At 41.5% G+C, this 12,159-nt stretch overlaps 1 protein-coding gene across 9 annotated transcripts in view; it reads left to right on the top strand.

The window, feature by feature from the left end:
• The first annotated feature begins 5,957 nt into the window (after positions 1-5,957).
• LOC102195464 (pleckstrin homology domain-containing family A member 5-like) overlaps positions 5,958-12,159 on the top strand; it is a 90,302-nt gene continuing 84,100 nt past the window's right edge. For 7 of the 9 annotated variants that reach the window (XM_005728065.1, XM_005728061.2, XM_005728064.2 and 4 more), the window contains exons 1-3: positions 5,959-6,142; positions 6,264-6,340; positions 8,717-8,774. In XM_005728065.1, the coding sequence (XP_005728122.1) occupies positions 6,051-6,142; positions 6,264-6,340; positions 8,717-8,774 (227 nt within the window). In that variant the 5' untranslated portion in view covers positions 5,959-6,050. Of the gene's footprint in view, positions 6,143-6,263; positions 6,341-8,716; positions 8,775-12,159 lie in introns of all 9 variants that reach the window. The other 2 variants (XM_005728059.1, XM_005728062.1) reach the window with 1 other exon arrangement.

The raw sequence follows: 12,159 nt of genomic DNA on the forward strand, positions 1-12,159 counted from the left end.
CATTTCGTTTCATTAGTAAATATGAATTAATACAGATCCTCTCAAATCCTTGAATTGCACGGCATAATAACAACAAAAAAATAGAAAGCAAGTTTACAAAGTCCAGCATCAGTGTTGTCCTTGAGGAGTTCCTGCCTTCCGCCTTAAAGAGTTATTCCGAGCCTTGAGCCTTTCTCGCTGTCGCTCACATGACCCTGGCTGCCCCGAGAAGATGCTCATGACCTGTTTGTCACACTGCTCTGCTTTCCCATCAAACACAGGATATGTGTGCCATCAGGGAAGGACTGCATGCTGAGATTTCCTGAATGTTGCAAAGCCCAACAGATGTTGCGGTTGCAGTGTTGTACAGTACATGTCATCAGCTTCTGTGTTAAAAACAATAAATAAATAAATACAAATTCTCATCTGGCACGTCACCTTATTTAACGTGCATGCAGCGGAATGCTGCCTCTTCCATTCCCGCCACGCCAAGATAATCACGCCTTTGAAAGAGCACTTTTGCATTATACCAGCACTTGGCCTCAAGTAGTTCTCCACGAACTCCTCTATATCCTGCTACTTAAGCTATAAATGCACTGCAGGGTGAAGGCGCAGGCTTTGCACTCATGAAGATGAAACCAGGAGGTACTGCGTATCAGAATCTGTGATATCAGCACATGCGATGAGCTTTAACGAGCGCTGTGTGTTGGGGAATCGCACCCATGTCAGGTTATTTATGCATTACAGCAAAGTGGAGCTTGGATCCCTGATCAATGTTAAGTAGCCCTTCATCTTAATTAATAATCTGCTCCATTACTTAAATTACACAGCTGGGTTTTTTGAGTAATGACACCATCTGCAATCAATATAGAATCCGCTCCGGTTACGAGCGGATATACTTACAGTAGCCTTTTGTAGCACTTACCAAATGCAGATAGCAATTAATAAAGCGGTTTATGAAGCAGGGAGAGCCTCAGGGAGGCCGGCTAATTTCATTATCTAAACACAGAGGTCCTTGTCTAAACCAGTAAGGGGTAAGAGCGACATGTAGGTAAGAGTATGATGACTTTGTTGAATTAGATATTGAAAGACACATGAGTGTTGAGAGGTTGAGTTCTGGACCATCTTTCACAGATGAATGAAGTGTGCCTGGTTCCACCGTTAGTCTCGCTGCTTGGGGTTCCTAAAGCAAAATAGTAAAACATTTCTGTTTCACTTTACATAGCAAAAATAAAAACAGTACATCTGGGAAAAAACACAGATAACACCCTCCCTCTTCACAGTCATTTACTTACAACCGAGTCAGGCCACTTGCAGCATCCTCTAATTACAAAATAGCATATCCACTCATTCATTCTTAATGACACATATCACTAGTGGAAATCTCATAAAAGTAGGAGAGAAAAAAAATATTTGGACTGCACCCAAAAATCCAATGGATCCAGTGAAGTCGTCACTCTGGTGAACAGAGAGTCATTTGTGGGTTGGGTTTTTGTCAGGCTGTGACTAAGAGTGATTCAGGGAGGTGTGTTTAATGATTCAGAGTGGAGTTGTGAGAACTAAAACCATCCAGCAGAGTCATTTTTCCACAAGCTCTCAAAGCCTAGCGACTCCTTCCAATCATCCATATTGGTACTTGTGCATTTGCGCGGCTACAGCTGAATTAAGCGTTAAACCATTTTTCCAGAGTTGCCAATTAACCTGGTCTGCTGACTTGACTGACCCTGATGGCGTTTTGGTTTGTATGCTGAGCAAGCTAATGCGAAAAAAAAGTGCTGTGCTGAAAGTGTATGACAGCGTATTTACATCATCTGGGAATCATTTCCATCGGTGATTTGGTAAAAGAGTGCAGTGCAGCAGGAAGTTATTGTGGCATGTGTTGATTTTACACTCTACTTGTGGGTATTATTACTATTATATTACTCCCTTCAAGCTTCAGTAGGCAAAACAACAACAAAAAAGATAGTGACCATGTTGAAGTGCTGTGTTCAGGCTTAAAGATAGCTCTATCTACACAGCCTTGTGACTCCAACAAATGAGAGGTTTGCACAGATGCCGAGCGGTTCCAGTCTAAAGAGGAGGGTCCTCTTACCTAGCACAGACAGGCACGAGGCTACTGCCGAGCTGGCACCAGAACAAAGCCCTCAAACAGCTGCTTGATAATGTGCAACCATTAATTACATTCTGATGCCTCAAGTCTGGCCTGTGTCACTGAGCAGAGAACCCTCGCCTCGCTGAGCATGGAGCAATTATGTAAGAATATGTTGCGCAATGTTAACCAGACACAACGCCGCGTGTCTTTATGAAGATTCTTTATTGTACTTTTACCAGGTCTTCTTTACATTAATTTATGTTTTGTTAGTTGAACTGAATTTTCTGATACCTGCTTGCATTACGTTATTCAGCTGGAGACCTTTAATCTTCAAAATAAGCATATAAAGTAGGGTTGTCTTTACAGGAAGATGTTTCAGCAGAAGTTTCTGCTGAGTCAGTTGTGTGCTTGGATTGCATGTGACCAGAGGCTTGGGATCCCAGAGATGTCACTGCCTGACGAATGACTTAATGGCTGCAGATCTGTTTGGCTTGCTTCCCCATTCATTTTCATTTTCTGTAACTCAGTAGATGCTCCTAAGAAACATTTGCACAAAACACATATGCACGTCCTGCACAAATGCTACCTCTCCAAGTTCCAGCTCTCATCTGACTCCCACTTTGGCTAATGGTATTAGGCTCTTTGAGTGAGGACCATAAGTTATAGCTCAGTGGAGCATTGTTCACCCTGGCAACTGTGAATGGCAGTTGAGAAATGTCTGCCCCTGCCAAAAGAAGAATTACATGACCCACAGTGCTGGACTTTCAGCTATATCAATACTGTCAGTACTGGAACTAGAACAGCGGGGATACTGTCAAGTTCTTTATCAACCCTGTAACTTGAGATTATATGAAAAAATAAAATAGCTGAAGGTAAACCTCACTGAAACAAGTGCTGTGTGATATACAGGGAATAGTACTTTCATTTTCTGTAAGTTATGAATGGCATGACACAGGCCTATAGGCTCTCTAAACAGATCAAAAGATGACTGCTTGAAAACTGAGACGTGAAAGGCTCCACTTTCAGGCACTACTTCACTTTCAGATCTCACGGGTAAGCTAGCACATTTAAGCAGGTGTCAGGCTCTAATCTTATCATTTTCACTCTGATGGATCCTACACATAGATATGCTGGAAAAAGATCATGGATTGAAAGAGGGCAGGTGAGATCCGCATTTTCCAGCAAGTCCTTCACTTAAATCATTATGCTGGTTGTTTGCTCTTCTCTGTCTAAAAAGACTAATTAAAGAGTCTTTGAAACGTGATTGTTTCCAATGAAAGCATCGACTCTCAGCGTGCTTACTTTGATTTTCCTTGTAATTTGGTTAGGTTTAGGCACAAAAATACACTGTCAAAGTTGTTGATTACCTGTATTACTCACAGACCCCCTAGAAGATGGCTAACATTATAATGTAAGCATAGGTCATAATAACAGCTTGCCAAAATGACAGACAGTACCTGGTTGTTTTCTGGGGAAGACAGTCTCTTTTGTTTCCTTAAAAAATATATATATTTTGACTGTTTCAGAAAGAAAAGTTGGAATTTTTAAACTATATTTCAGAGATTGGGGGAGGACTTTTTCTAGATTGTGCATTTTAAAACACAGCTCACGTACTACTTCTCATATCAATATCAAGTTCATGAAAAGGGCAAATAAAGCGCAGCTTATTTTAATATTGTTATTTTCCCATCTTCTTTTAGACCACTGCCCCCTTACTTGGGAAGAAACAAGCAGTTCCTTTGTACGTCACATTACCAGAAAACTGTGTTACTCTGCCCCAGGTAAACAGAATACAAAGAGCTCAGTGTGTGACTTCTGACCAGGATTCAGTGTTTCACTGCTTCCTTGTCCTTTAAGAGTTCCTCTCCAAGTGGTTGACCTGGCAGTTGGCAGACATGTCCACCACCCATTACCACCACCACATGCTCAAAAACAGTGGCCTATCATGTGTGCAGAAAAACAATGCAACACAAAGCAACAACAGGCCTGGCAAAGTGGTGTTGGATAACATGTTTTTGTATTCTGTGAAAAGCTGATGCTGCAGTTTCGCTGCACAGTGACAAAAGGCGGAGGCCAAGAACCGAATGGTAGAGTTGAAACTGTGGGTGCGGTAGTAGACTGTGGATATTTTTCTCTGTATGTCCATCAGTCTGTGCCCCCCAAGCACATGAAGTAGGGAACTTTTTTTATGACAATGGATGTTCCTCAGAAAACTCCAGACTGTCTGTGCATCATCTGGTTTGAGCTAATTTAATTGATCATTTGTTTTGGAATATGTACCACAAAAGCACAATACCATCTAACACTATAAGAACCTCAAAGTGCTTCCTGCTATTAGCCGATGTCACTCGGGGGCACTATTTGAACATGAAGAGGAGAGAGGATTTGAGTTTTGATTAAAAATGTCTAAAGTGAAAAAAGGCTTTTGGAGGTCCAGCAGATCAATTTTGTCCTGGGGCGCTAGTGGCAGGTTTATCTCCCCCCCCCCCCCCCCCCCCCCCCTTATGCTTAATGTGCCTTTGTATGTAGAAAAGCTACAACGACAGCCATGGGCACAGGTTTTGTTTGAGCACTGGGGGGTGAGAGTGGATTAAGCAGAAGGTCTCGAGGTCCTCCCCAAGGAATTACTGAATATCAGACACTTAATTTCCTTCTGGTGAATTTTAGACCTTTTCTGCCCATTATGATAGAAATGTCTTTTTTTATATAGAAGAAAAAATTTTAAAATCAGTCATCAGGTGCCAATTCAACATGCCTGTTATTATTGGTGGGAACAAATGTGTGAGATGGGAGCCTGCATTCACCACTGACATCTGTACTATGATGTAGCAACCAGATCCCACAGACGAGACATAGAAGGAAAAAAAACCATATAAAGAATGTGAAGAGTGTAAGGGTGCAAAACAGAAAATGTACACTCACCGAACACTTTGTTAGGTACACCTTGCTAGTACTGGGTTGGACTCCATTTTGCCTTCTATGTCTAGAAATCTATGTCAAGTCTTCTTGACATAGATTCAACAAGGTGCTGGAAACACTGCTCAGAGATTTTGGTCCATATGGTCCATATCGATATGATAGCATCACTCAGTTGCTGCAGATTTGTTGGCTGTGCATCCATGATGCACATCTCTTCCATCACATCCCAAAGCTGCTCTACTGGATTGAGATCTGCTGACTCTGGAGACCAATGTAGTATACTGAATACATTTTCATGTTAAAAAACAAACAAATCGAAAAACAGTTTGATATGATTTGAGCGTGACTACGTGTACTAAGAAAATATCTAATCCTACACCGTTACAGCAACAAATTTAGTTACAACCCAGGTGCGCATTTTAAAGCAGTGTCCTCTCACTTCATTGTGAGAGGAGACATTGTGAGAGACATTGTTGCGCAGAGTACAAGTTTTTACACTATCTGTAAACACCAGAGATGGATCTTCGGGGAAAATCCCACCCAACCACAGACGATCAGGAGTTTCTGAAATACCCAGACCAGCCCATGTGGCACCAACAACCATACCACTTAAAAAGTCGCTGCTGGGAAACCGATGTTCAGTTTTCAACTTCAGCAGGTCGCCCTGACTATGTCTACATGCCTAAATGCACCGAGTTGCTGTCATGTGAGTTTGCTGATTGGACATGTGGTTTAATATCCTGGCTGTATATTTAAGTCGTAGAGAATCATAAAGAACCATAAATCCAAAAGGACTTTTTTGACTAAAGCCATGTACACAGCGATGCAAAAACTTACCTAAAAGTAAAATAACTCTTTTATTGTGTCAGTCAAGAAATAAAATACATTTTGGGTTAAAAAAAAACCCTCGGCTGTCCAGCCATTATTCTCCCATACAAATGAATGGACTTTACCTGTCTGCTCTACACCCTGCTCTCAGCCACCCGCCGTTGCCAAGGTTTCCGTGTACGCGCTGCCTGGGAGAGCGGAGCCGCGCGATTGTCATACAGTACTGCCAGACATGGCGGCGGAGCTACAACCCGAGTGGATTTCTTGTCTCCCGTCTTCCTGGAGTTATGGTGTTACTCGGGATGGACGTGTCTTCTTCGTTAAGTAAATATCCCTTCCAAAGGCAAACGCTTCAAGTCATTCTGCTCGTTTCTATTTCGAACAAAGTCACCGCTGGATTTGAACGCATTTCTCGCTCTTTCTCTCTGTCTCTCCCTCTCAACAGCGAAGAAGCCAAGAGTACAACCTGGCTGCATCCAGTAAGTGGCGAGGCAGTTATAACCGGGCACAGGAAAACTCCAGGTAAAGATGTCACTGTCAAGTTTTTCTCTTATCTTGAACGCCTTTCGTGTTCGCCCCGGCAGTGTGTTGTTGTTGTGTTACCCAAAAGCGAACACTTCCCACGCTGTGCGTGTGTGTGAGAGAGAGAGGCTGTGATATCCACGCCGTGTTTCTTAACACACGAGTGGGTTTTTGTCGCTCGTGCTGTGAAAATTGAGCCCTCTCGTGCCCACCTCTGCCCAGCTAGTGCCACTTCCTTCGCTGCTGCCTCTCCCCAGGGTGGTCAGTCAGTGGAGTTGAAGAGTGGACACTAGCCAATATCGCCCGAGAACTAGTGAAGAGGCGACCTTTAGCCTAATAGCAACTAAAGCACGTAAACAAATGTAGGAAGTCGTTTTTTTGTTTTTGTTTTGGCTTTGAATAACCCAACGCATTATGTTGACCGTGCAGGGGAGTAAGATTAGTGCATTTAAGTGTTTTGACACAGGACCCTACTTAACAGTAAGCTCCTGTGTGACAGGTAAGCAAGAAAACTGTAGCAGATTGAAGTATAGCTCTGCTGAATTTCATCATTGATTTTTTTTACATATATATATATATATATATATATATTCCTACAAAAAGCTTGACTTATCTTAGAGACATGGTACAATTAGCTGCTTAGTGCGTTTTTCTGGTGAGATTATGATGCAACTATATACAGCAGCAGCAAGCTCTTCTTTAACTTCAAGCACCCCCTCTCCTGTTAAGAGTGTCTGCTTCATCTGAATATGGCTGCAACCAATGAGTTGGTTTTTTTTTTATAATGTGTGAGTTCACACATTTTCTTTTCTTTAAAAAATTGTATTCTATTAGTATCAAAAATTGAAAAATGTCCATCAGTATTTCACCACAGAGCTGAAGCCCAGAAGGCAGGCAGCTATTCTAAAAAAAAAAATTACTAATATCATGATATAGCTCTGTTCTTTTCAGTTGCAATGATATGCTTTTATTAGCGTTGCGTAATAGTAAATGAGATATTTTTTTGTGGTTTCCGGGGGCAAAACCACAAAATTTGAATGTATTCTCAGTCAGTTTATTGACCAGATGACTGAACTGATTTATCAAGAAACTAAGTGACAAATTGAGCACAGGCGGAATAATTAGTTCCAACCCTAAAGGTGATGCATAAAGCTGGCAGAGGCAGCATATTTTTGGTGTCACTCACTAATTCATGTGAATGAAGAGGGGAGTAAACTCGCACTTTTTCTGGGCTCTCGTTCAGGGCACTAGAAAATCTAGCTTGTAATGAAGTACTTGGGCAAAAAGTAAAGTTTGTGCAGAAAATATGCAGTAGTGCGATGGGTTAAGTAGAGGACTTTTACAAAGCAGAGCAGTTTTTGAATCCCATGTGAAGCTCAGCTTTGAGTGAGTTTTAGCTTTTGTGAAGCACGAGCAGATGCCTGCATTTGTCTGATGGGAGGGTGTTAGGAGGAGAGCTGCCAATTTTCATATTCTAATTTCATAGCAGTTTTATTTATTTATTCTTTGCCTCCTATTGCTTTTTTTCAAAACATATTTTTCACATTTTTAAACATTTCTCCTTTTTAACAAACTGGAACTTTCGAAATTTGCTTGAAAATTCAAGAAACTCTAAATTTTCAAGGTGGTTGCCTAGTTTTGGGTAAGTGGGTCTTTCATGTCTGGCCAAAACACCTTTAACTTTCTGGGACAAACACTCATACATACATGCATGCTGGAGGTGTTGTGTAGCATCAGCTTCTACTACACTGGCTGCAGGTGGATTGCTGAGCGGGGCTTCATGGACTAGACTTGTTCTGGTGCTCACTCATGGAGCTTTAACCTCCTAGGACCTGGCATCTACATATGTGGACATCACATTTTGTGTTATTTAGACCAAAATACTCAATTTTACTCTGCAAGGGCCTGATATCCACTTAGGAGGACATTATACTGCCACTGTTCTATCGAAATTTTAAATGAATATCCTCATATGTGGCTCTCATTTTTCTTAGAAACAAAAATAAGGTTAAAAAAAATCTGGTAATTCTTTGTTTTTTACATTCATCGAGTGCCAATATGCCCAAATATCAAAGAGAAATTAAAAATGCATGCTTTGGAAGAGTTCGGGTCTTAAGAGGTTAAAGACCATTCACGAGAAGTATTTGCAGTCTGGCAGCACAAGTCGTCCCATCAGGAAATGTCTTTTTCATGGTGGTGTGTGCTCGGTCTGCATCTTTATGAATGTCAGGACCCAAGAGGCCCAACAGAACCCCGACAGAACATAGCATCGTAATGACATGATCAATGTTATTTGCTTCACCTCTCAGTGATTTTTAATGTGGCTGATGGCTGCATGATTGTTCACATATTTGTCCACCTTTCCTTCTTTCACAGACTTACCCACCGGATGGGAGGAGGGATATACGTTTGAGGGAGCACGGTGCTTTATCAAGTGAGTTTCCCGCCTGTTTTACCGCATGACATGCACACCCATCGCAACCTTAGGACCTCTGCATACAAACATGTCATCTAAATTCAAAACACTTCCCCGTTGCGCGCCACCGTGGTACCTCGATTACAAGCATAAATTAATTTATTTCCACTTAAGTCACCTCAGAGGAATGAAACGCTCCTCTCAATAGTCTGCAGCTCCTGAAAACACGCCTTGTGGTGGATGTGTCAATATAAAGAGGTTGTAAATTTGGAACCTTTACTCCCTTTTTGTGTGGCCTATCCCAAAAGTTAATGATTACACAGCTACATTGTGCAAATAACAGGCAGACATGGACACAGTGTGCTTGCTTTCCTCTTGCAAGCTGTTTGTATTTATTCAGACTTACCCTGCTCAAAGCTGAGTCTGCTTGGAAGAGTTGAGCCAAAGTATAATGCGTTCTCTTTTTCTGACAGTTATCCTCGCTGTTTGGGTTTATACGGCTCCTCACATTTCAGGATGACACTTGTCCCTAAATAGATGCTGGAGAATATTTCCGAAATACTACATGCCAGTCCACTCCGCTAAAGGAAACGTAAATGGCTTCTCATTCAAAGTCTCCTTCCAATGATTTTTTTTGACATTTTTTTATTCCTACATCATATCTCAGGTATGCTAATTTCTTGTGGCTGTGTGGGCAGGGGAGAATGTCATATATCCTCTGTGTCCACTAAAACACTTTGTTCAGTTCGTGACCCTCTCCGTGTGAAGCCCAGGTTCTGCATGAATTACGTGAGCAGTCGGCCATAGTCTTTGAAATACAGTAAATTTCACATTTTGCTCTCTTCCCCCAGTAGCCTGATGTATGCGGCTAATCAAAAGAGATCACAAGTGCTGTCATTCATTGGGGTCTGATTCATCATCTGTCCTCCAAATCCAAGGGTATGAGGGGGGAAATATGTTGTTATTTTGCATGTTCTCTTGCAATTACGTTGCACGGCACGTATAGATGCGTAGTATGTGAACATCTCTGCCAAAGTACAAGAAGGCTTCTGAATGACTGAGGATATAGCATACGCGCCATATGAAAATAGGATATTATACCCTATTATTCTCATCGAATCCTCTCTCCTTTGACTTCCTCATGAATTTGAGGAGCTTCATGTGGCAGGCTGCCAGGCAGTCGGACTGAAAGGCAGTAATTTTATATTCCAGTATTTTATCTCAGCTTCTCGGTGCAAAACAGACTTGAGGAAGACATTCATTAGATGATCACTGTGATTTTGGCACAGTCCAATGACATGGTAATGTTGCCTGTAAAACAACTCACAAACTAATCATCCTGCCCCCCCACAAAGCAGGCCATCTGCATTTTTGTGAGAAAAAACCCATTTGGTTTAAGCCGTAGGTTGAATTTTAGTCAAAACTGTGAAAAAGTAAAAGCATTTTAAATGATATCGTTGCCTTTTATCTCATATACTGGCATACTGGCGCTTCAGCAGGGTCAGAGTAAACAAAAATATGCGGATGGCTGATTCAACTGAGCTTGTCCTAAACTGAAGCGAAGCAAGTAAAATACACAGAGAAACGGCTTCAGCATACTGATTCTCCCTTCTGTTGACCTTCAATAGCAATTCCCTCTTTTTTAAAACAGTAATGAAAATCTAGTAACACGGAGCAATGTGACCAACATTTGACCGACACTTTCACCATCTTCCTTCTGTGTCCTCTTTTAGTAAGTAAACATTTACCCCGTCCTGTTTCTTGGGAACGACTTTGCTTCTTTTGTTGTTTTAACTTAGCAAGAGCTTTTAGAATTTGAGTCATGTCGTCAGAACTGCGAGTGTTTTAAAGATGGTGGCACATGTTGGAAAAATATTTGGTCAACTTAGGGCACAAGATCAGCGATCAAGACATCTTTAAGGTGTTTTTATGCTTTACGTTACGAGGCTGCGTAAAACCATGCCTGTTAATTTCATTGTGACTCATGTTTTGACGTAGAGCTTTGTTGATAGCTTTATGTGATAACTGTCTTGGACGGTCCTTGAGGCATTTTGAGGCTTTGTGTGAGGTTGCCAGTAAAAGCCTCTCAAACCTCTCCAGTACAATTAGCCCAGTGACAGCTGTTCTTATGTTTTACAGTAGGTTATTATTGCTTTGTCATCAATTTTGTATTAAATATCACAAGTTTGGAGATCCTTTTTTTTTATATTCAAGCAGTGGCTCTAAACACACACTTGTGTGAAATATAGACACGTTTATTGATCAATTTCTGTGGCTGTTTTGCTAGAAAGCGGAAAAAAAAAACCTTGTGCCAAAGGATCTGGCTTATTCACATGCTGGCTGTGTGGCTTGGCTGTTACCGTCGGGTTACACAGTGTGAGCATCAAGGAGCAGATTGTGCTGACGCAGGCTGTCCTCTGATGAGATGTGCTGGGAAGGATGAATTGCAGGTTGTTGGTGTGATAGTGTGGACTAGAGGCATGCTCCGTCCCAAGATTTGATTAGTTTGTGTCGCCGTGAGTTCTGAATGAGTGAAGGTCACTGGAGATGTTAATTGAATCAATCATAGCTTACTGCTCTCCTCAGACTCGCACCACTTTTCTGGATTGGTTTCTGGGTTGCCTGATGCAAAAATAGGATTTTTTTTCCTTTTTTTTAACTTTGTGGTGTGTTCCAACTGGCAGGTGGTGGGTGCTCGCTACCCAAGTAACAGAGATCCTGGTGAGGTATAAATCAGCAAGCTGTTAACTTGTTAATTTCATTCACAGGCAGTCAAAACAGTCAGTGCAGTGCAAGTGCTTTGCTTCCATGTCTGACAGGACTGCAGGCACTGAAAGTGTGCCGGTCCTTTTTGTTAAGATGCTTCAGTAAAAATGCCAGATGTACCTAAGTACGACTGCATCCAAATTTGTAAGTCAGGAGTTTTGGCCACCTGCACAGCTGTTGAACTTGGTAATAAATCAGAGAACACTTCAGCTATTCTCCTGATTTTATACTCTGAGATGATAATCCACATATAAGAATAGTAGACACCTTAGAAGTTGGGTCCTATCTCTCATTAACTTAACCTCTATGCACTCCTGGATGCTGAAGATACATCTTTTACAAAAGTATATACAAGCACAAAAACTATATGCATTGCTCTGTGCAGACTACTGCAGGCAAAGTCAAGCATTTCTACTTTTATTTTAAGACATTTTCTCTCCCTCGTGTCTATGAGTAAATCCAGCAGCCACCCAAATCTGTTCAGCTTGTTATTATTTGTGATGAAACAGTATTTTATGAGACTGGTCCATCTGGCAGATTTGTTTTTTCATTTTATCTCCATAGCACATAATCCCAGATTCTAACTCAAGCCTCATTTTGAACAAGAAGTGGGCCTGTGATTTAGGCACTTTTTGCT

The sequence above is a fragment of the Pundamilia nyererei genome, unplaced genomic scaffold (genome assembly GCF_000239375.1).
Source record: "Pundamilia nyererei isolate P.nyererei 1_Seehausen unplaced genomic scaffold, PunNye1.0 scaffold00027, whole genome shotgun sequence".
Lineage (NCBI taxonomy): Eukaryota > Metazoa > Chordata > Actinopteri > Cichliformes > Cichlidae > Pundamilia > Pundamilia nyererei.